The sequence below is a fragment of the Monodon monoceros genome, unplaced genomic scaffold (genome assembly GCF_005190385.1).
Source record: "Monodon monoceros isolate NGI ecotype Baffin Bay Population unplaced genomic scaffold, NGI_Narwhal_1 Super_Scaffold_6, whole genome shotgun sequence".
Taxonomy (NCBI): Eukaryota; Metazoa; Chordata; class Mammalia; order Artiodactyla; family Monodontidae; genus Monodon; species Monodon monoceros.
This window is the reverse complement of record NW_021703783.1, coordinates 26,339,958-26,365,434: the sequence shown is the minus strand read 5'-3', so window position 1 is coordinate 26,365,434 and position 25,477 is coordinate 26,339,958. Positions and strand designations below refer to the sequence as shown.

The 25,477-nt window shown below is 38.0% G+C and overlaps 1 protein-coding gene across 7 annotated transcripts in view; it reads right to left on the bottom strand.

The window, feature by feature from the left end:
- The window catches only part of DNM1L (dynamin 1 like), a 59,990-nt gene extending 35,119 nt beyond the window's left edge, over window positions 1-24,871 (bottom strand). For 3 of the 7 annotated variants that reach the window (XM_029205106.1, XM_029205108.1, XM_029205109.1), the window contains exon 1: window positions 24,607-24,861. In XM_029205106.1, the coding sequence (XP_029060939.1) occupies window positions 24,607-24,708 (102 nt within the window). In that variant the 5' untranslated portion in view covers window positions 24,709-24,861. Of the gene's footprint in view, window positions 1-24,606 lie in introns of all 7 variants that reach the window. The other 4 variants (XM_029205111.1, XM_029205112.1, XM_029205113.1 and 1 more) reach the window with 2 other exon arrangements.
- Window positions 24,872-25,477: the final 606 nt, after the last annotated feature.

Below are 25,477 nucleotides of genomic sequence, written 5' to 3'. Positions count from 1 at the left end.
GGGAATCCCCATAAGGTTAACAGCTGATCTTTCAGCAGATACTCTGCAAGCCAGAAGGGAGTGGCAGGACATATTTAAAGTGATGAAAGGGAAAAACCTACAACCAAGATTACTCTACACAGCAAGGATCTCATTCAGATTCCACGGAGAAATTAAAAACCTTACAGACAAGCAAAATTTAAGAGAATTCAGCACCACCAAACCAGCTTTACAACAAATGCTAAAGGAACTTCTCTAGGCAGGAAACACAAGAAAAGGAAAAGACCTACAATTACAAACCCAAAACAATTAAGAAAATGGTAATAGGAACATACATATCGATACTTACCTTTAATGTAAATGGATTAAATGCTCCAACCCAAAGACATAGACTGGCTGAATAGATACAAACACAAGACCTGTATATATGCTGTCTACAAGAGACCCACTTCAGACCTAGGGACATATACAGACTGAAAGTGAGGGAATGGAAAAAGATATTTCATGCAAATGGAAATCAGAAGAAAGGTGGAGTTGCAATTCTCATATCAGACAAAATGCACTTTAAAATAAAGACTATTACAAGACACAAAGAAGGACACTACATAATGATCAAGGGATCAATCCAAGAAGAAGATATAACAATTGTAAATATTTATGCACCCAACATAGGAGCACCTCGATACATAAGGCAAATGCTAACAGCCACAAAACAGGAAATAGACAGTAACACAATCATAGTAGGGGACTTTAACACCCCACTTTCACCAATGGACAGATCAACCAAAATGAAAACAAATAAGGAAACACAAGCTTTAAATTACACATTAAACAAGATGGACTTAATTGATATTTATAGGACATTCCATCCAAAAACAACAGAATACACTTTGTTCTCAAGTGCTCATCGAACATTCTCCAGACTAGATCATATGTTGGGTCACAAATCAAGCCTTGGTAAATTTAAGAAAAATGAAATCGTATCAAGTGTCTTTTCCAACAATAACGCTATGAGACTAGATATCAATTACAGGAAAAAAACTTAAAAAAAAGCCAAACACATGGAGGCTAAACAATACACTACTTAATAACCAAGACAGCACTGAGGAAATAAAAGAGGAAATCAAAAAATACCTAGAAACAAATGACAACGAAAACATGATGACCCAAAACCTATGGGATGCAGCAAAAGCAGTTCTAAGAGGGAAATTTATAGCAATACAATCCTTCCTCAAGAAACAAGAAAAATCTCAAATAAACCACCTAATCTTACACCTAAAGCAATTAGAGAAAGAACAAAAAAAACCCAAAGTTAGCAGAAGGAAAGAAATCATAAAGATTAGATCAGAAATAAATGAAAAAGAGATGAAGGAAATAATAGCAAAGATCAATAAAACTAAAAGCTGGTTCTTTGAGAAGATAAACTAAATTGATCAACCATTAGCCAGACTCATCAAGAAGAAAAGGGAGAAGACTCAAATCAACAGAATTAGAAATGAAAATGGAGAAGCAACAACAGACACTACAGAAATACAAAGGATCATGAGAGATTACTACAAGCAACTATATGCCAATAAAATGGACAACCTGGAAGAAATGGACAAATTCTTAGAAAAGCACAACCTTCTGAGACTGAACCAGGAAGAAATAGAAAATATAAACAGACCAATCACAAGCACTGAAATTGAAACTATGATTCAAAATCTTCCAACAAACAAAAGCCCAGGACCTGATGGCTTCACAGGTGAATTCTATCAAACATTTCGAGAAGAACTAACATCTATCCTTCTCAAACTCTTCCAAAAAATTGCAGAGGAAGGAACACTCCCAAACTCATTCTACGAGGCCACCATCACCCTGATACCAAAACCAGACAAAGATGTCACAATAAAAGAACAGTACAGGCCAATATCACTGATGAACATGGAGGCAAACATCCTCAACAAAACACTAGCAAACAGAATCCAACAGCACATTTAAAGAATCACACACCATGATCAAATGGGGAATGCAAGGATTCTTCAATATATGCAAATCAATCAATGCAATACACCATATTAACAAATTGAAGGATAAAAACCATATGATAACCTCAATAGATGCAGAAAAAGCTTTCAAAAAAATTCAACACTCATTTATGATAAAAACTCTCCAGAAAGTAGTCATAGAGGGAACCTACCTCAATATAATAAAGGCCATATATGACAAACCCACAGCCAACATCATCCTCAATGGTGAAAAACTGAAACTATTTCCTATAAGATCAGGAACAAGACACAGTTGCCCACTCTCACCACTATTATTCAACATACTTTTGGAAGTTTTAGCCACAGCAATCAGAGAAGAAAAAGAAATAAAAGGAATCCAAAATTGAGTTATTTGTAGTGAGGTAGATGGACTCAGAGTGAAGTAAGTCAGAAGGAGAAAAACAAGTACCATATGCTAACACATATATATATGGAGTCTAGAAAAAAAAAGTGGTTCTGAAGAACCTAGGGTCAGGGCAGGAATAAAGACACAGACATAGAGAATGGACTTGAGGGCACAGGGAGGGGGAAGGGTAAGCTGGATCAAAGTGAGAGAGTGGCACTGACGTAGCTAGTGGGAAGCAGCCGCATAGCACAGGGAGATCAGCTCCGTGCTTTGTGACCTCCTAGAGGGGTGGGATAGGGAGGGTGGGGGGCAGACACAAGAGGGAGGAGATATGGGGTATATGTATATGTATAGCTGATTCACTTAGTTATAAAGCAGAAACTAACACACCATTGTAAAGCAATTATACTCCAATAAAGATGTTAAAAAATAAAAATAAAAAAGAGACCTGTACCACAATGTTCATTACAACACTATTTACAATAGCCAGGACATGGAAGCAACCTAAGTGTCCATTGACAGATGAAGGGATAAAGAAGATGTGGCCCATATATACAATGGAATATTACTCAGCCATAAAAAGAAACGAAATTGAGTTATTTGTAGTGAGGTGGATGGACCTAGAGTCTGTCATACAGAGTGAAGTAAGTCAGAAAGAGAAAAATACTGTATGCTAACACACATATATGGAATCTAAAAAAAAAAGGGTTCTAATGAACCTGGGGCAAGACAGGAATAAAGATGCAGACGTAGAGAATGGACTTGAGGACACAGGGATGGGGAGGGGTAAGCTAGGTGCTTTGTGACCACCTAGAGGGGTGGGATAGGGAGAGTGGGAGGGAGACGCAAGAGGGCAGAAATATGGGGATATATGTATACATATAGCTGGTTCACTGTTATACAGCAGAAACTAACACACCATTGTAAAGCAATTATACTCCAATAAAGATGTTAAAAAAAAACACGGAAATTTCCTGTTATGTGTTTGATTAAAAATCTATCCAGAAAAGTCAAGTAATTCTCATGGATTTTCAAATTTATAAGCATAACTACTTATAATATTCTTAGAAATTGTTCACTTTTCTTATTTCTAGTATTTTATCTTTTTTCCCCCATTTAAAAAAAAATTTTTTTTTAATTGGGGTATAGTTGCTTTACAATGTTGTGCTAGCTCCTGCTGCACAGCAAAGTGAACCAGCCATATGTATACACTTTTGGATTTCCTTCCCATTTAGGTCACCACAGAGCACTGAGTAGAGTTCCCCATGCTGTACAGCAGGTCCTCATTAGTTATTTTATACCTAGGCATATATATATGCCAATCCCAATCTCCCAAGTCATCCCACCCACCCACCCCTTTTCCCCCTGGTGTCCACACGTTTGTTCTCTACATCTATGTCTCTATTTTGGCTTTGCAAATAGGTTCATCTTCACCATTTTTATAGATTCCACATATATGCATTAATATATATTTGTTTTTCTCTCTCTGGCTTACTTCAATCTATATGACAGTCTCTAAGTCCTCTAATATTTTATCTTTATGTTCTTTTTTCTGACCAGATTTCCCAATTGACTATTATATTGATTTTATTGGTCAAATCTGTATTTTATTGATTTCATTTTGTAATTATTTATTTTTAGTACTGTTAATTTCTTCTTGCTGGATTTGTTTTCTGGGGAAGAGGGTTATTTGGCCCATCCACCCTACACACACACATACATCTCTCAGTATGAGTCATCTCTATCTTCTTTCTTCTATACTGAGAATCTTGGTTCTCAAGGACACAGTTTGTGGCCAAATTAAAAGAAAACACTCATTTGCTTTTTATTTCACATTTTACACAGTCTCCAAATCATAATACCAATACTACCACCACCAATATGATTACTGAAAATAGTTTTTTAAATATTTTGCACATGATTCCTCTATTCTCCTTCTCATCTGTTTACAGACTGTACTTCCTCCTTTTTTTAACCCCACTAAGTCTTGGTTCTACAAGTATATGTATAGTACTGTCAGTCCTTATATTAATGTCTCTCTAGTCATTTTGATTCTCTTCCTGAAGATTCCTCAGGAAGAGCCAATGGGAACAATATTCTTCAGTTCTAGCACACTGATAACAGTTTGTGACTTTTGTACTTGAAAAACAGTTTGGTTATATGTAAAATATTGGGCTCATGCTTTCTTGAGTATCTTAAATATGGAATTCCATAATAAATTGTGTCTTTTCTCATAAATTCTCTCATAATAAGAACAGATCTTCTCTCATAAATTTTTACTGTTGAAAAATATAATAATCTGATTTTCCTTCCCTGATTTTGCTTAGAAGTCTGAAGAATTTTTATTTTTCCTTTAAAGTTCAATAATTTTACTAGACTGTGTCTTAGTGTTAGTCTTGCTGTGTCAATGTTCTCAGGCATGTGCTGAGCTCTTTCAAAATGGAGTTCCAAGTCTGTTTTTAATTCAGTTAAATTGTAAGTTTTCGTATCTGTTCTGCTCCCTTGCCATCATTTTTTTCTTCTTTGGGGATTCCTATTATACATATGTTGGATCTTCCTTGCCTGTTTTCAATATGTCAATTTCTATCAAATTCTTTTTACAGCTCCTTTTTATCCCATCTTTAAAAATGTCTTCCTCCTTTTCAACATCTTTCTCTTTCAAAGGTATTATCTGTTATGTTTATATGCCCTGATGTTTTCCTTCTAATTTGTCATTTCTAAAATAAATTTTCTTTCAATTCTAATATTTCACAAAGTTCTACCACCTAGCATTTAAAAAAATTTTTTCTTATGCAAACTTTTTTTTTTGAAATGCCTAATTCTGATTATAATGTCTTTTGTCTTGCCTTTTGTCTTAATATCTAATGGTTTTCATCTGTTTTGTGGACGTCTTTCTGGTGTGCTTTCATTGTCTATAGGAATGCTATTTAGAGTCCCATTTTTCTTCAGATACTTTGTAAACTTTGACAACAATCATTTCATATTGTTGATATTTAAATGAAGTTCATTTTCCTGAAGTTTCAGAAGGAGTTTTGGCCTAGAATAGCTATTCTAACTTCACTCTAAAACTCCCTCTTGTTTTTGTACAGTGTTTGGAAATAAAGTTCTTTGTTTTCTGAGATATCTTGATTCTGTTCCTCTCCACCACTTTTATCTGGACCTTCTCTTTTCTTTGTATTCTTCAGGGGATGTTTAATTGTAATGTCAGTTCCTTCTCATGTGCAGATTGGTCCTGGAAGGTAGCTTTGGTTGGTTTTAGAAGTTTCAAGGTCCTCCAGTCCCTTAAGGGTTTACAAAAGACCTCTTTCACTCACCCATTATCAGTGTGTGCAAAACCCCTCCCAGTTTCAGCTGGTATTTGTAAACTGGCCCTCCAGGCTTTCCAGTGATTGCCTTTTGGCTATTTTTCAATTCTCACATTCATTTGAAGTTCCATTGCTTCCTTCTTCTTCCTTCATAGACAATAATACACAAGTCTTGGAGCTGTTAGTGGTCTATCCCCAAACTACTGGTGTTTGAGTGTTTGTAGAGAGAAATATGCTCAGCTAATTTTCTTCTAAATGTTGTTCATGGATTTTGAGTTTTCCTATTTTATTTGTTCTGTTTTTATGGGAAAGTCATACAAGGATTAGGAAATTATTCTACCACTGCTGTCATCTTCCCAGAATCCCCAACAAAGAAATTTAACCCACTTTGAAATACTCAGACTAATGTTTAGTTTTATGTAAGTTTTTAAATATTATTCAGTCATAAAAAGGAATAAAGTACTGATACATGCTATAATATGGATGAACCGCAGAAACATTATACTATGTGAAAGAAGTCAGTCACAAAACACCACATATTATTTGATCCTGTTTACATGAAATGTCCAGAAGAAGCAAGAAAGTAGATTAAGTGGCTGCCTAATATTGGGGGCAGAGGAGAGTAGGGAGTGACTGCTAATGGATACAAGCTTTCCTTTTGGGATGATACAATATATAATTAGATTATGGTGATGGTTGCACAACTCTATGGACATGCTAAAAACCAGTTAACTATACATTTCACAAATTCCAGAACAATTATAAACAACTGTTAAAAATCATGACTTTATACATTAGAGAACATAAGAATATTTTCATGACTTTGAGATAGAAAGTACAAACTAGAGAAGAAAAGATTGTTAATTCAACTACTGCAAAATTAAAATTTATTTTACTCATATAAAGTAATTGGGGGAAAATATTTTTTTTTAATTAATTTATTTTTTTTTTGGCTGCGTTGGGTCTTCCTTGCTGTGCACAGGCTTTCTCTCTAGTTGCGGTGAGCAGGGGCTACTCTTTGTTGTGGTGCACGGGCTTCTCATTGCAGTGGCTTCTCTAGAGCATGGGCTCTAGAGTGTGCAGGCTTCAGTAGATGTGGCACGTGGGCTCAATAGTTGTGGCTCGTGGGCTCTAGAGCGCAGGCTCAGTAGTTGTGGTGCACGGGCTTAGTTGCTCTGAGGCATGTGGGATCTTCCCAGGCCAGGGTTCGAACCCGTGTCGCCTGCATTGGCAGGTGGATTCCCAACCACTGCACCACCAGGGAAGCCCCAATAATTGGGGGAAAATATTTCGGACTCATGTAACCGACAAAGAATTAGCAACCAAAATGTAAAAGTGACTCCTACAAACCATTAAGAAAAATATGAATACTATAATAGAAAATCATGTGCAGAGATATGAACAGAAACTCACAACAGAACCTCAAAGAGCCAAGAAATAACTTGCTCCAACTTATTAGTAATCGGGGAACTGCAATAAAAAGGACAATGAAATACCATAAACTTAAAATGTGACAATACAAAGTATAGGTATAAACAAATAAACAAACTCCACTCTGTACATGGGAATGTAAATGGTTACAAACACTCTGAGGAGCAAGTAGGAATATCAAGTAAAAATGAAAATACATATACCCTACAGTCTAGTAATTCCACTACTTGATACTTTAGAGAAATTCTCAAACGTGTACAATGAAGCATTCTTAGGAATGTTTCCAGCACTGTTGTTTACTAAAACTGCTATAGCAAACAAGGGCAAACACTCAAATATTCAAGGAGAGGAGAAATTCTGATATATTCATATACTCGATTACAGCAGTATAAGTGAGCAAACTAGGAATATATATGTGTATGTTTGGGTAAATCTCACATGTATGATTGTGTAAAAATAACACTGAAGAGGAATATATACTATTTGACATCACTTACTTCAGGTAAGTGTAAAACATGTAAAAAAATATATATTACTTACGTTATCTACATATGTACTATATGTAAAATGAAATGCATAGGCGTGATAAACACTAAATTCAGGAAATTGGTTATGTCTCTGTGGGAAGAAGGAAAATTCATCTAGATAGTTAATATTTTTTTTCTTAAACTGGGAAGTAGATACAATGGTGTCCTAATATTATCCTTTGTACCTTTTCGATGTTTTCAATATTTCAAAATAATTTTTAATGCCTCAAATGTGGTACGGGATTTCATATTGATGAGGTAATTAAAGAAGCTCCATTTCCACCACCCTCCCATACCCTAAGCAGACACCTGGTATAGCCACACACAGCTTGGATATAGGTTACGGACTAGTCCCTTTGTCCACCCTGGCCTTCTGTACAAGTGATTTATACTAGCTTAGGTGTCCACCTCTGCTAGAAAGTTCCAAGTACTATATTCAAGCTACAACAGAGATCTGGAAGCAATTCAGGTAATATTTCAATTTTATTTCACAATATCTTGGATGGGAAATGAAGGAATTTTTTTAAAAAAATTTTTCTGTTCTCTCTTGTTCAGTATGTTTCACTGCATTCAAATAATGGTTATAGTATAGATGAATACAGAATTCTATAATCACAATGAATCCCTCTGAGAACTCTAAATTTTAAATATTTCTCCATGGCATCTAACATTTACTGTTGCAGATTGAAAGTCTGATGCCAGTCTGATTCTCTTTCCCTTCTAGGAAATCTTTTTTTCCTCCTTCCTTCTATTTTGACACTTGGAGAATTCTGGGGTTTTATAAAAGTTTGGATTTCAGAAATTTACCCAGGGTATGTCAATCCTTTCAATATTTGTGCCCAGCAATTGAAATCTGAACATGTGGGGGACTTTGGCTCACTGTTTGATTATTCTTTGTCCATCCAAGTGTTCTTTCTCAATCAACTATGAAAAGGATTTTGGCTCTCTTAGCTCTCACCATCAAGTCTCTCATCTCTAATAAATTTCATAACATATGGTTTTGATTTGTCTTTTAATAGAATTCCTCAAGTTGTTTTTCTATTTCATAAATTAGGTTTTCAACAATGTTAGTGTGACTGTTGTTCTCCATCACCCCCACCCACTATGCTGTTTTGTTCTTTCTTCTTAAATATGACAATACAAAGTATAGGTATAAACAAAAAATACTTTTTAAATTTCTCTCCTAAATCCTGTATTAACCTCATTTTGTTACTGTGATTATCTACCTTAGTCTCCTTTATGGCTACTAATTTTCAGTTAGTTGTACATTTTTATGTATCTACATATAGGTTTTTTTGAAGACGGGTTATTGTGGACTGAACTGCATCTCCCCAAAACTCATATGTTGAAGCTCTAACCCCCTTAGAAGGTGTACCTCATACCCCAATATGTGACCATATTTGGAGACAACCTTCAAATAGGTGATTAAGTTAAAACAAGGTGATTAGGGTGGGCCCTAATCCAATCTGACTGGTATCCTTACTAAAAAAGAAAATTTGGGGACAACAGAGAGACATTAGGGATGTGACACACAGATGAAAGAGCATGTGAGGACACAGAGAGAAGGCAGCCATCTGCAAGCCAAGGAGAGAGGCCTCAAAAGAAACCAAACTTCCTACATCTTGATATTGGACTTCTAGTCTCCAGAACTGTAAGAAAATAAATTTCTGTTGCTTCTGTGCACATGTTGTTTATGTGCCACCCAGTCTTGTGTGGTATTTTGTTATGGCAGCCCTAGCAAACTAACGAACATGGGTTACAAACTCAACTGCCCCCACAAACAAAGCAGATAACCTGAATGGGTAAATCAACTCAGACTTCAGTCAAAATGACATCAGATTGTATTCTTCTGACATTCTGTTTGCGTATTAAAAATATAAGATCTCACATCTCACAAAATAAAAGACTGTCTCTCAGGAATAGTAAAAATATAAGAATATTTCCCAGGTAGTCTTTAACTTTCCCCTTTTTATAGAAACATGAAAACATGTTAACATTTCATTGCCGTCTTCAAACTATAAAAAAGAGCAACACATACATTATGATAAGGAAGGAAGGCTAACTAAATACAGCCTGACCCATCTAAAGCAGGCATTTTTCAAATCCATTGTAAATGTGGGTGTAGTGTTATCAGATTTTCTGATTTTTTTAAAGGAAAAACCAGAAACCTGGCCCTTTCCATTAAATCCACCAATTTTTAAACACTGGCAACTCTTTCTTTTTTTATTTTAAACATATTGTGTGTATCAGTTCCAGTTCAAGATGGCAACATAGGAGGATCCTGAACTCACCTCCTACCATGGACACACAGAATTTACAGCTAGAAATGGAACAATTCCCTCTGAAAGAAACTAAAAAATTAGCTGAGCAACTCCTACATATCAGGCAAATGACAAAAACCCATATCAAAACAGGCTGGAGAGGCTAAGACACAATCTCACCATAAACCTCACCCCACATGTAGTGACCCACAATTACGAGGGAACTCACAACACCTGCAAGACTTGGAGAGGTGGCTGTTTATGCTAATGCATACAAACCAACACAGAGAGTCAAGGAAAATAAAGAAACAGGGGAATCTATTCCAAACAAAAGAACAAGGTAAAACTTCAGGAAAAAACCTTAATGAAATGGAGATAATATATCTGATAAAGTTCAAATTAACAGTCATAAAAATGCTCAAAAAACAAGCTCAAAAAAATGAGTGAACAAAGAGAGACTTTCAACAGAAAGAAAATACAAGAAAGTACCAAACAGAGGTTCAACAGCAGACTACATGAAGCAAAGGATCAATGAACTTGAAGAGAGGGCACTGGAACTCATCTACTCAGCAGTGAAAAGACAGTTCAAGGGACTTATAGGACAACATCAAGTGGACCAACATTCACATTATAGGAGTTTCAGAAGAAGAAAAAGAGAAAGGGGCAGAAAACTTATTTGAAGAAATAACAGCTAAAAATGTCCCTAACCCAGGGAAAATAACATTCAGATACAGGAAGTTCAGAGAGTTCCAAAAAAGATGAACCCAAAGAGACCCACACCATTTATAATTAAAATGTCAAAAGTTAAAGACAAGGAGAGAACTTTAAAAGCAACAGCAGAAAAACAACTTGTTATGTATAAGGAAAATCCCCCCTAAAATCATCAGCAGATTTTTGGACAGAAACATTGCAGTCCAGAAGGGAATGAGTGGCATGACATATTCAAAGTGCTGAAAGAAAAAAAACTGCCAACCAAGAAATCTCTACCCAGAAAAGTTGTCCTTCACTATGGAAGGAGACATAAGAGTTTTCCAGACAAGCAAAAGCTGAAGGAGTTCATCACCACTAGACTGGCCTTACAGGAAATGTTAAAGGGATTCCTTTAAGCTGAAACAAAAGAGAGCTAATCAGTAACAGGGAAACATTAAACTATAAATTTCACTAGTAAAGATAAATATGTAGGGCTTCCCTGGTGGCACAGTGGTTAAAAATCTGCCTGCCAATGCAAGGGACACAGGTTTGAGCCCTGGTCTGGGAAGATCCCACATGCCGTGGAGAAACTGGGCCCGTGAGCCACAATTACTGAGCCTGCACATCTGGAGCCTGTGCTCCTCAACAAGAGAGGCTGCAATAGTGAGAGGCCCACGCACCGCGATGAAGAGTGGCCCCTGCTTGCCGCAACTAGAGAAAGCCCTCGCATAAAAACAAAGACCCAACAAAGCCAAAAGTAAATAAATAAATAAATACATAAATAAGATAAATATGTAGTAAAATTCGAATAATATAACATAAAGATGGTAGGTTAATCACTTATAAATCTAGTATGAAGAGTAAAAGACAAAAGTAGTCAAAATAATTATAACTGCAGTACTTGTTAATAGATACATAAGATTAGAAAGATGTAAAAAAAAAAAGATTACAAAGATGTAAGTTATAACATCAAAAACATAAAATGTGCAAGGTAGGGGAGTAAAATGTAGAGCTTTAGAATGCACTGTACTGATGTTATCAACTTAAAATAGACTGTTATAAATAAAGGCTGGTTTAAGTAAGCCTCATGGTAACCACAAACCAAAAACCTATAGTAGAAATGTAAAAGATAAAGAAAAGGAATCTAAAAATACCACTACAGAAAATCATCAAATCACAAAGAAAAAGAATGAGAAGAAAAAAACAAAGGAATTACAAAACAGCCAGAAAAAAATTAACAAAGTGGCAATAAGCATTTACATACCTATCAAAAATTACTTCAACTGTAAATGGGCTAAATTCTCCAAATAAAAGATACAGAGTACCCTGAAAGGATTAAAAAAAAAAATACAAGAGCCATCTCTACACAGCCTACAAGAGACTCACTTCAGATGTAAGGAAACACACACACTGAAAGTGAAAGGATGGAAAAAGATATTCCCATTCAAATGGAAACCAAAGAAACCTGGGGTGGCCATACTTACATCAGACAAAATAGACTTTAAAACAAAGACTCCATTAAGAGAAAAAAAGGAATTATATAATGATAAAGGGGTCAATCTAACAAGAGGATATAACATTTGCAAATATTTGTGCACGCAATATAGAAGCACAAAATATATAAAGCAAATATTAATAGGCATGTAAGGAGAAGTACACAGCAATGCAATAAGAGTAGGGGACCTTCATAGATCATACAGATAGAAAATCAATCAACATTGGCCTTAAATGACATGTTAGACCAGATGGACTATACATATACGGAACATTCCACCCAAAAGCAACAGAGTACTCATTCTTCTCAAGCACAAATGGAACATTCTTCAGGATACATCACATGTTAGGCCACAGGACAAGGCTTAATAAATTTAAGAAGACTGAAATCGTATAAAGCACCTTTTCCAACCAACATGGTATGAAATTAGAAATCAATCATAAGAAGAAAACTGGAAAATTCACGGGACTAAACAATATGCTACTGAACAACCAATGGATGAAAGAAGAAGTCAAAACAGAAATCAAAAAATATCTTGAGACAAATAAAAATAGAAAAACCACATACCAGAACTTATGGAATGCAGCAAAAGTAGTTTTTAGAGGGAAGTTCACAGCAATAAACGTCTACATGTAGAAACAAGAAAGATCTCAAATAAAGAAACTAACTTTAGGTCTTCCCTGGTGGCACAGTGGTTGGGAGTCTGCCTGCCGATGCAGGGGACACAGGTTCGTGCCCCAGTCCAGGAGGATCCCACGTGCCGCGGAGTGGCTGGGCCCATGAGTCATGGCTGCTGAGCCTGCGCGTCTGAAGCCTGTGCTCTGCAGCGGGAGAGGCCACAGCAGTGAGAGGCCCGCATACCGCAAAAAAAAAAAAAAAAAAGAAAAAGAAACTAACTTTACACCTCCAGGAACTATTAAAAAACAAACAAAGCAAGCCCAAAGTTAGTAGTAAAGTAAGGATATATCAAAGATCAGATCAGATAATAATGAGATAGAGACTTAAAAAAAAAACCAATTAGAAAAGATCACTGAAACTAAGAGCTGGTTCTTTTTTTTTTTCCGGTATACGGGCCTCTCACTGTTGTGGCCTCTCCCGTTGCTCCGGACACACAGGCTCAGCGGCCATGGCTCACGGGCCCAGCCCCTCTGCGGCACGTGGGATCCTCCCAGACCGGGGCACAAACTCATGTCCCCTGCATCGGCAGGCGGACTCTCAACCACTGCGCCACCAGGGAAGCCCAAGAGCTGGTTCTTTAAAATGATAAAATGGACATACATTTAGCTAGACTCACCAAGGAAAACAGAGGACTCAAATAAATAAAATGAGAAATGAAAGAGAGGTCACAACGGATACCACAAAAATACAAAAGATCATGAGAAACTAGCATGAAAAATTATACACCAAAAAGTTGGACAAAATAGACAAATTCCTACCATACAACCTACCAAGGCTGATTCATGAAGAAAAAGAAAATCTAAACATACCAATTACTAGCAAGGAGACTGAATCAGTAATTAAAACCACCCAACAAACAAAAGTCTAGGAGCAGACAACTTCACCAGTGAATCCAAACACTCAAAGAAGAATTAACACCACTCCTTCCCAAGCTCTTCCAAAAAAGAAAAGGAGGGAACAATTCCAAACTCATTTTACAAGGCCAGCATTACCCTGATACCAAAACCAGACAAGGACACTACAAGAAAAGAAAATTACAGGCCGATATCCCTCACGAACATAGATGTAAAAATTCTCAACACAATTATAGCAAACTGAAGTCAACAATACATTAAAAGGATCACACACCATGATGGAGTGGGATTTATTCCAGGGATGCAAGGATAACTCAACATCTGCAAATGAATGTCATACACCACATTAACAAAATGAAGGGGACTTCCCTGGCGGCGCAGTGGTTAAGAATCCACCTGCCAATGCAGGGGACACGGGTTCGATCCCTTGTCCGGGAAGATACCACATGCCGCGGAGCAACGAAGCCTGTGCACCACAACTACTGAGCCTGTGCCCTAGAGCCCGTGAGCCACAACTACTGAGCCCACATGCCACAACAACTGAAGCCCGTGTGCCTAGAGACTGTGCTCATCAACAAGAAAAGCCACTGCAATGAGAAGCCCATGTACCTCAATGAGCCTGCGCGTCCGGAGCCTATGCTCCACAATGGGAGAGGCCACAACAGTGAGAGGCCCGCGTACCACAAAAAAAAAAAAAAAAAATTGTTAAAATGTCCATATTAACCAAAGCAATCTACAAATTCAGTACAATGCCTATCAAAATTCCAATGGCATTTTTTCAAAGAAACAGAGCAAATAATCCTAAAATTTGTATGGAACCACATAAATATATAAATAAATAGCCAAAGCAATCGTGAGAACGAAGAACAAAGCTAGAGGCATCATGCTTCCTGATTTCAAACTGTTAAAAAGCTATAATAATCTGGGAGTTCCCTGGTGGCCTAGTGGTTAGGATTCTAGGCTTTCACTGCCATGGCCCAGGTTCAATCCCTGGTCAGGGAATTGAGATCCCACAAGCCACGTGGCGCGGCCAAGAAAAAAAAGCTAATAGTATGGCAATGGCATAAAAACAGACACATAAACCAATGGAATAGAGAGCTCAGAAATAAACCTACGCATATATGGACAATTAATTTACCACAAAGGGGTCAAGAATATAAAATGGGGAAAGGACAGTCTCTTCAATAAATGGTGTTGGGAAACTGGACAGCCCACATGCAAAAGCATGACCTAGACCACTATCTTACACTATACCAAAAAAAAAAAAAAAAAAAAAAAAAGTCAGCTGAAAATGTGTTAAAAACTTGAATATAAGCCCCGAAAATATAAAACTCCTAGAAGAAAAAAACATACGTTGTAAGCTCCTTGACATTGGTTTGGGTGATGATTTTTTGGATTTGACACCAAATCAAAGCCAACTAAAGTAAAAATAAACAAGGGGGAGTACATCAAACTAAAAAGCTTCTGCACTGCAAAGAAAACCATCAACAAAGTGAAAAAGCAACCCATGAAGTGGGAAAAAATATTTTCAAACCACTTATCCAATAAGGGGCTAACATACAAAATATACAAAGAACTCAGACAACTCAAGAGCAAAAAACAAAAAACAACACACATACAAATAACCTGATTTAAAAATGAACTTAAGGGAATTCCCTGGTAGTCCAGTGGTTAGAACCCCTGGCTTTCACTGCCGAGGGCCCAGGTTTGATCCCTGGTCGGGGAATTTAAGATCCCACAAGCTACACAGCCTAAATAAATAAATAAATAAAAATTAAAATAAAAATGAACTTAGGACCCAAGTAGCCATTTTTCCAAAGAAGACATACAAATGGCCAACAGGTGCATGAAAAGATGCTCAACATCACTAATCACCCGGGAAATGCAAATCAAGGCCACAATGAGATATCACCTCACACCTGTTATAATGGCTATTACTAAAAAGACAAGAAATAAGTGTTGAGGATGTGGAGGAAAGGAAACCCTCATACACTTTTGGTGGGAATGTATATTGGTGCAGCCACTATAAAAAACAGTATGGAGGTTCCTCTAAAAATTAAAAATAGAGCTACCATATAATCCAGCAATTCCACCTCTGGGTATTTATTTGAAGGATACAAAAACACTAAATTGAAAAGATATATGCATCCCTATGTTCGTTCCAGCATTATCTCAAAAAGCCAAGAAATGGAAATAACCTAAAAGTCCACCAGTGGATGAATAAAGTAAATGTGGTGTGTACATCACACATACACACACACACACACACACACACACACACACAGGAATATCATTCAGTCATAAAAAAAGAAGGAAATCCTGCTATTTACAACAACATAAATGGACCTTGCTAAGTAAAATAAGTCAGACAGAGAAAAGCAAATACCACATGATCTCATTTATATGTGGAATCTAAAACAAAAACAAAACAAACAGCAAAAAAACCAAACTCATAAATACAGAGAACAGACTGGTGGTTGCCAGAGGTGGGGGGTGGGTGAAATGGGTAAAAGTGGCCAAAAGGTACAATCTTCCAGTTATAAAGTAAGTCCTGGGGATGTAATGTATAGCGTAGTGACTGTAGATAATAATACTGTGGTGTATATTTTAAAGTTACTAAGAGAGTAAATCTTAATAGTTCTCATCATAAGAAAAAGAACTTTGGGACTTCCCTGGTGGTCCAGTGGTAAAGAATCCACCTTCCAACGCAGGGGATGCGGGTTTGATCCCTGGTCAGGGAACTAAGATCCCACATTCCACAGGTCAACTAAGCCCACACGCCACAACTACCAAGCTCACATGTCTCAACTAGAGAGCCTGTGTGCCACAAACTACAGAGCTCACACACTGTGGAACCCACGCACCACAACTATACAGCCCTCATGCCCTGGAGCCTGTGCACCACAACTAGAGAGAGAAAACCTGCACGCCACAACTAGAGAGAAGCCCACGCACTGCAACCAAAAAAATATTAAAATAAAAGAATTGTAACTATGTGTGGTGATGGACTACTAGACTTATTGGTACTCTAGACTTATTGGCATTCTAGACTTATTGTGGTGATTGTTTCCCAATGTTTAGACTTGTCAAATCATTATGTTATACAACTGAAACTAATATAATGTCAATTATATCACAAGTTTTTTAAAATTTTATGTGTCAACACACATAGACCAAACAAAACATGTCTGTGCACTCCCAATTTTCACCTCAGTATTCTAAATGGCCATAGGTTTCTTCAACAATTGTTTAGATCAGTGCTTGTTTCTCCCTGGTGATTTAAACACTCCATGTCTGCACTCTTTCCAGGAAGGTGAGTGGCTGCAGCAGTTCCAAAGTGGCAAAAGTCACAGCTGGCATGCTCTGAAAATAGGGCTCTCTTGGCACTGCAATGTCTTCTGTTTTTTTCATCTCTACATACTCCCCAAATCAATTCAATATCCTGTATATTTAGGGGCTAAAAATTTGTGTGTATGCTTTCAGTGTCATCTTTTAGTTTCTTCCAAATTGCACTGTACTGAGATTTATAGTGTTTTGAATTTATATTTTGAGATGGAGCCTTAATGTTTTGTCATATTTTTAGCTCTTTGTGATACCTAACATTAACTGGGAGCAGGGAGTTGTATTCTTTCGATGCAATTGAAAATGGGATCATTGTAAATATTCATGGATGCCACATTAACCAAGGCTGATTCAGTTTTTCACTTCTAAATTTTTACTTTTCATTGTATAAAGCAGACCTCTCAATTATTTATTTGATATTAATATAACAGATAAATATGTACATTTCCTAATTTTTTAACTTTTTATTTTGAAGTAGTTTTAGATTTACGGTTTCTTTAATATTTGTCTTTTTTTAAATTTATTTAATTTATTTATTTTTGGCTGCTTTGGGTCTTTGCTGCTGCACATGGGTTTTCTCTAGTTGCAGCGAGCAGGGGCTACTCTTCGCTGTGGTGTGTGGGCTTCTCACTGTGGTGGCTTCTCTTGTTGTGGAGCACAGGCTCTAGGCACATGGGCTCAGTAGTTGTGGCATGCGGGCTCTAGAGCGCAGGCTCAGTAGTTGTGGTGCACAGGCTTAGCTGCTCCGCGGCATGTGGGATCTTCCCAGACCAGGGATCGAGCCCATGTCTCCTGTATATTAAGGGGCTAAAAATTTGTGTGTATTGGCAGGCAGATTCTTAACCACTGTGCCACCAGGAAGTCCCTGTCTTATTTATTTTAAATAAAATATTTGAGTATCCTTAGAAATATTAACTTAATGGTATTTTAAATAAATAAACTAACAAGTTTTTACTGCAGAGCTCAAACACTCCACCTATTGGCAAAATATAAATCTAAAATTTAAGCCACTTCAATTATCCAGGATCGAAACTTGCTAAAATGCTAGAGACCTAACAGTCCTTAGGGAGGAATTTTTTTCTTGGTTATAAAATACAGGCCCAGTTCTATCTGGAACATAAATTAAAAGAGTGAGATCTGGATAACTGAAAAGCAAACGTAATATCCATAAAAATTCCCACTTTTTCCATAAAAGCAGGAAAACATGGGGAAAGTGACATGAATCTACATATTAAAGAACTCAACTCCACAATGCAGGATAAACACAAAGAGATCCACATGGAGACAAATAATAATCAAACTGTTAAAAGACAAACACAAACACTGAAAGCAGCAAGGGAGAAGCAGAGAATCAATTCAAATACAACAGATCCTCAATAAGACCAATAATAACACAATAGATTTCTCACCAGAAATCTTGGAAGCCAGAGGCAATAGCATGACTTATTTAAAGATCGGAAAGAAAAAAACCTATCAACCAAGAATTCTAGATCTGATTTAATATTTAGATGGCAATACTCCCCAAAGCAATGTACAGATTCAATACAATCCCTACCAAAATCCCAACAACCTCATTTGCAGAAATGGAAATACCAATTCTAAAACTGCTATGGAATGAATGGCAGGGGACTCCTAACTGCAAAAACAATCTTGAAAAAAAAGGACAAAGTTGGGAGACTCATACTTTCTGGTTTCAAAATATACTACAAAGCTACAATAATCAAAACTATGTGTGGTACTGGCATAATAACAGACCTACAGACCAATGGAAAATAACTGAGAGTCCAGAAATAAACCTATACATCTATAGTCAATTGATTTTCAACAATAGAGCCAAGGCCATTCAATGGGGGAAAGAATAGTCTCCAAAAAATAGTCCTGGATCAACTGCACAGGCACATGGAAAAGAATGAAGGTGAACCCCTACTTCACACCAAAGACAAAAATTTACTCAAAATGGATCAAAACCCTAAATGTAAGAGCTGAAACGAGAAGAAAACACAAAATAATAATAAATTTTCATGACCTTGGATTTGATAATGTGTTAGATATGATACTAAAATCACAAGCAACAAAAGAAAAGAATAGATAAATTGGACTTTATCAAAATTTAAAACTTTTGTGCATCAAAGGACATGATCATGAAAGTAAAAAGACAACCTACAGAATGGGAGAAAATATGTGCAAATCATATACTGATAATGGTTTGGTATCCAAAATATATAAAAAACTCTTACAACTCAACAATTAGAAGACAAATAACCCCAACAAGCACCTAAAAAGTTATTCACATCATTAGTCATTAGGGAAATACAAATCAAAATCATAATGAGATACCACTTCACACTCTCATCAGGATAGCTATAATAAAAGACACAATGACAAGTTTTGACAAGGATATAAAGAACCGGAGCCCTAGTATGTTGCTGGAGGAATGTAAAATGGTACAGCCACTGTGAAAAAGTTTGGTGGTTCCTCAAAAAGTTAAACATAGAATTACCATATGACCCAGCATTTTACTTGTAGGTATATACCCGAAAGAACTGAAAAGAGGTATTCAAATACTTGTACACAAATATTCACAGCAGCACTACTCACAACAACCAAAATATAGAAACAATCCAAATATCCATCAATAGATGAATGATAAAACATGGTATGTATATACAATAGAATATTAGTCAGCAATTAAAAGGAAGTACTGATACATGCTACAATATGAATGAACCATGTTATACTAAGTGAAAGAAGTCAAACATAAATGGCCACATACTGTGTGATTCTGTTTCTGTAAAATATCCAGAATAGGTAAATCTATAAAGAAGGAAAGAAGATTGGTGGTTGCCAGGGACTGGGGGGGGAAAGGAGAATTACAAAATGACTGCTTAATGGATACAGAGTTTTCTTTTGGGGTGATGAAAATGTTTTGGACCTAGAAAGAGGTGGTGGTTGCACAACATTATGAATGTACTAAATGCCACGGGATTGTACCCTTTAAAATGACTAATTTTTATGTTATATAAGTTTCACTTCAATGCTTTAAAAAAAATTTTTTTTAAGTAAGAAGCACATGATCTACACAGAGAAAACTAGTAAAAAGGAAAAGGAAAGGGAAAAACATAAGTTTACTTAAGAGCACTCACAAGAAAACACTGAAGGAATGAAACTAAGATCAATATTTGGCACCAAATTGCTAAACTTAATGAAGCCATCACCTCTACAAACACAAGACAAATGTAGGCATATCAGGCAGGAGAGAGCAAGATTTCAGAAGGAGCTAATAAAATGTAGATAACAGTGCTGCAGAATGCAGGAGGAGGGGATGTGGGGGGGGGCTTTTTTTAAAATAAAGAATTCCAGAATGATTTAGCACTTTCTAAAAAAGACAATAACAAGAGTTGGTGAGGGTGTATAGAAACTGAAACCCTCATATACCAGATAAAGGTTTGTAAAATGGTGCAGCCACTGTGGAAAAGTGTGCAGTTCTTTAAAAAGTTAAATAAGAGTTACCAAATGAACCAGCAATTCTACTCCTAGGTACAGATGACCCCTGAACAGCACAGGTGGTTAGAGGCACTGACTCCAGGGTGGTCAAAAATCTGCATATAATTATACAGTTGGCCCTCTGGAGCCACAGTTCCACATCCACAGATTCAACCAACCACAGATCATGTAGTAGTGCAGTATTCATTGAAAACAATCTTCATATAAGTGGGTAGTACTGTAGTATCTGCATGTAAAAAAAAATCTGCATGTAAGTGGACCTGCGCAGTTCAAACCTATGTTGCTCAAGTGTCAACTATACGTATCCAAGAGAATTGAAAACATATGTTCACACAAAAACTTGTTAACGAATGTTCATGACAGCATCATTCAATATAGCTAAAAAGTGGAAATAACCCAAATGTCCATCAACTAATGAATGGATAAACAAACTGTGGCATATCTATACAAGGGAATATTATTCATCCATAAAAAGTAATGAAGTATTAATACATGCTACAACATGGATGATCCTAAAAAACAGAGCAAAAGTAGCCAGACACAAAAGGCCACATATTGTATGATTCCATTTATATGAAATGTCCAGAATAGGCAAATCCATAGAGACAGAAATCAGTGGTTGCCAGGCGAGAGGAGCGGTGGCGGGGGGGCGTAAAATGGGGAGTGACTTCTAATGGATACAGAGTTTCTTTCTGGGGTAATGAAAACGCTCTGGAATTAGATAGTGGCAATGGTTGCATAACCTTGTGAATATACTAAAAACCACTGAATTGAACACTTTATAATGTTAGGGTTTATGTTATATTAATTATAATTTTTTAAATGTTAAATTTGAACAGTTGGTTTGCAGATTGGTCATTTAAAATCCAAGATTCCTTTTCCTTCTGTATTTGTCTGAATTACTGAAAGTAGAGTGCTGAAATTACCAAAATAAAAGGCAAAGTGAAAAGCACAGGGCTTCCCTGGTGGCACAGTGGTTAAGAATCCGCCTGCCAATGCAGGGGACACAGGTTCAAGCCCTAGTCTGGGAAGATCCCACATGCCATGGAGCAACTAAGCCCATGCGCCACAACTACTGAGGCTGAGCTCTAGAGCCCACAAGCCACAACTACTGAGCCCGCACGCCTAGAGCCTGTGCTCTGCAACAAGAGAAGCCACCGCAATGAGAAGCCCAAGCACCACAACGAAGAGTAGCCCCCACTTACCTCAAATAGAGAAAAGCCCGCGCACAGCAACAAAGACCCAGTGCAGCCAAAAATAAAATAAATAAAATAAACAAATTAAAAAAAAAAAAAGCACAATACTAGCAGCACTGAGCCAGACTCTCAGGTTAATGTCATCTGTATTGAGATTCCTATGTTAGGTTGTGGTTTGGATTACATACCTGGAGGGCTCCCCCTTCCAATTCTCAACTTAAGAAACAGTGATTAAATTTCCCAAGTTGAGTCACAAATGTCATTGAAATCTTATCTCCTTCTCCACCTGCAAAGTACACCAAGGTCTAAAAGTATCAACCTTCTCTCTCCCCATTTCTGTTCTTTCCACACAGAGGATCTCGGCTAGAGAAAAAGGAAAGCAATTTATTCAGCTAAATCATAAAAACTGTGAATGATCGACAGCTGTAAACATCTCTCTCCTCAACTACTCCAACTCTCTGGGCCCCAAAACAGTATTATTTAGGCAATTTAAGAAATCAAAGTTTAAAATATTTAGGGGTCAGCAAAGGTTGCCTGGAAGTTGATACTTTGGAGCAAGAATGCCACCAAAACCAACCTACTACTTAACAGCAGTATGCCCTTAGACTAGGCTTCCCTGCTTTTTCCAGTTTCATGCGCTATAAAATCAAAGACTCACTAATATACTATATACATCTATGAACCATCTGCATCAGAATCGGCTATGGTGCCTGGAGCACCCCAGACTTATAAAATCAAAATCTTTGCGGATGGGGTCCAGGAAACTTATTTTCAAAGTAATTCTTATATACACCCAAGTTTGAGAATCACTGTTATAAAAAGTTCCCCAAAATGCGACCTGTAGCCATTTAAAGTACAGGTAAAGCGTAAGACAGAGACATGATCACTGCCACTGAGAAATTTACCAGTTGAACTACGTACAGAACATTTACTACATCTGGAACTCACTCACTGTACACTACTCCATTAAATATGAATGTGAGGTGCTATATATATACATGTTACACAACATTAACTAGCCTAGATGACAAAGTAGTGGTGTACTTGTATTCAAATCAAGAAGAGGTTTTTTTCCAACATATTGAGGAAACTATGGGAGAAAAGACATTGCTTCTATTCTTATTTATTTCTTCTGTACCTGAATAATAAAGGACTGAATTTCAGCTAATAAGGACACGAATGGAGATAACCCTCATTAAATCAAGTCTAAAAACTGAATATTTCCCTTCAGAGTAATTCCAAACATCAACATGCAAAAGTGGCATATAATTATCACTACTAGGATGGTTTTTGCTGGCATATGTTAATGGCTTTCACAATGGTGAAATCTTTACTTTTCTACCCTGTCCCCTCCCCAATTTTGCGAACAGGTGTACTCACTGAAATAAATTCTATTTCATGTAAGAAAAAAACCTTCTTGATTTTAAACTATTTATACTGACACACTATAGCTCTGATTCTTTTACTGCTTCATGCTTAAAAAGCATTGAGACTCTCTTAAAAGTATATGGAAAGTTTCTGGTCTGCAGCTAGGAAACACTTCCAAATTACTACCCAAGAAGATTTAATTTATATCATCTCCTCTAATTTTATTTACAAAAACAGATCGGTTTTGATGATAAAAGCCCCAGTGTTTTAAAAATACTATCTAGTAACTCATTCAAAGTATTTATGGAGCATCTCCTACATACCCCAGACTGTTCCAAGAGCTAGGAATAGGAACACAGCAGTAAACAAAATATACTCAAAAAATATATTTCTCATAATTTATTATGTTGATGATCCAGAGTCTCTAGTCATTACAAATATTAAGGGAGGATTGGGCAGAATCTATACCAATCCCATGGCCAACAAAGGAAATGTGTTTCTGAAATAATTTCTATTGCTTTAACTATTGAAAAGTCCCTCCCGCCCACCTTAGGATATCTATGGTTTCCAAGGTTTCCAGTGTCTGGACATACTCTATTATATTTTTAACATTAAGTTCCCTCTCAAAATAGTTACACCCTACACATCAATTTTGTAGCAAGATGTAGCGATGAACCTCGTGGAAAGTGAGGACCGTCCCCTTTCCAACAGAAAACATCATTAAAAAAGGAAAGCACCTAAAATCAATATACTAAGTAATCTCTAAAATGCGTTTCTCTGAACTCTAATAAAAAAAAGGCCTATGGTTGATTACTCTTCAACCAAGAAAAGCAGCAGGCAGAAAAAATGAAACTTATACTTCTCTGTCACTTCTAGAAATAACATTTATTTCTTCAATATTTCCGCATATAAAAATGTGTTATCTATAAGAAATGCCAACATGAAAGGATCAGAGACCCTTGATGCCCAATTTAGATGGACGACAAAAACCACAGCCTACGCAGAAAAATTGGATACCCCTCCTAACACCCACAAACTCCAAGTACAAGTTGGTTTGTTTTGTTTTTTGTTTTTAACTGCTTCGGCGTTCTCGAAACCTGGATTACGCTGCAGGAAAACACTCAGGTGCACATAGTAGCGGCCTTCTCGGCCCCGACTCCGCAGTTCCAAAACTGACTCCGCAGCCCCTGAGCAAGGCAACGAGGGAAATAAAACACCCCGCCGCCCTGAAACCAATCAAGAAGGGGCTACCCGCCCCGCGCGCCCAGTGCGGCCCCTAGTGCCCCGCGCGTCCCCCAGGCGCCCTTGGAAGCAGCGGCCCGCGGTCGAAGCCGCGCCCGGTCCCGACGGACTCCAGTTAGGCCCGCCCGCCCGTCCGTCCCGCCCCCGGGACCCGCCGGACCGCCGCGCCGGCTCCGCCCCTCGCCTCCGGGCCGGGCCCTGGACTCCCAGCCCCAGTGGAACGCAGCCCCGGGCGCCCAGGCGCAACAGCGCCCTCCTTCCACAGGCCGCGACGGCCAGTCTGGGAGCAAGCGCTGCCGCAGTCCCGTCCAGGCCCGCGCCCCGGGCTCTGGCCTGGACGGAAGCCACCCTCGTCTCTCACCTGCGTTCCCACCACCACGATCTGAGGCAACTGGATGATGTCGGCGCCCACCGTGTTGAATACGTCCTGGAGCTTGTTGATTACAGGAATTAGCGCCTCCATAACTCGGAAAATACCGAATCCCCGCCCGGCCGGCCGCGGCAATGAATGGGGCCGCGGCCCAGAGCCCGCCTCCTTCCTCCTCTCCTCCGCCCTCTCCTCGGGAGCCAGCACCCATTGGACTCCGCCCCCTCCGCTACCTGCCCCCTCCCGACAGGCCATGCGCCAAGAGGGCGGTGTGGGGAAACAAAGTCTGCCGGGAGTTGTAGTTCTGACGCGGAGGACCTCTGGGACCTACAGCTTCCAGAAGGCTGCGCGGCGCGGGCGAGTGGCCTATGAGAAGAGAGGGGTTCTTGGGGCGAGGATGCTTCCTTGGCTCCTGTCAAAAGATTAGGGAGCGAAGCCCAGAGAGTCGGAAGGAAGAGATACATTTATGCCTATCCTCGAGGCAAAACCAGTGTGAAAATTCCGGATAGGAATATGTGTTAAGTATAACGGAGTCTCTTGGTATCCAGGACGTCATTTCCTGATAAGGACACTTTTTCAAGTAGGGTGGGTTAGAAAGGCTTAAAGAAGAGCTCCATAGCCTCAGACACCCTAGGCACGTACGAAAGGTCTGTAGGCTGATACTAAAAGATGTGAGGTGCTGTTTTGCAACAATGCAAAACCAGCTCAGGTTATAACACGAGGGTTCTCCAGGATATTTGTTAAAAATGTGTTTAGAAAGAATCTGAAAGTGTCAGAGTTTTAGAGGGGAAGGGCTGGGCCCTCATTCTCTATATTCTATATGTCTTTATTCACTGTGGCCTGATTCCTGGCAAAGTGGAGAGCT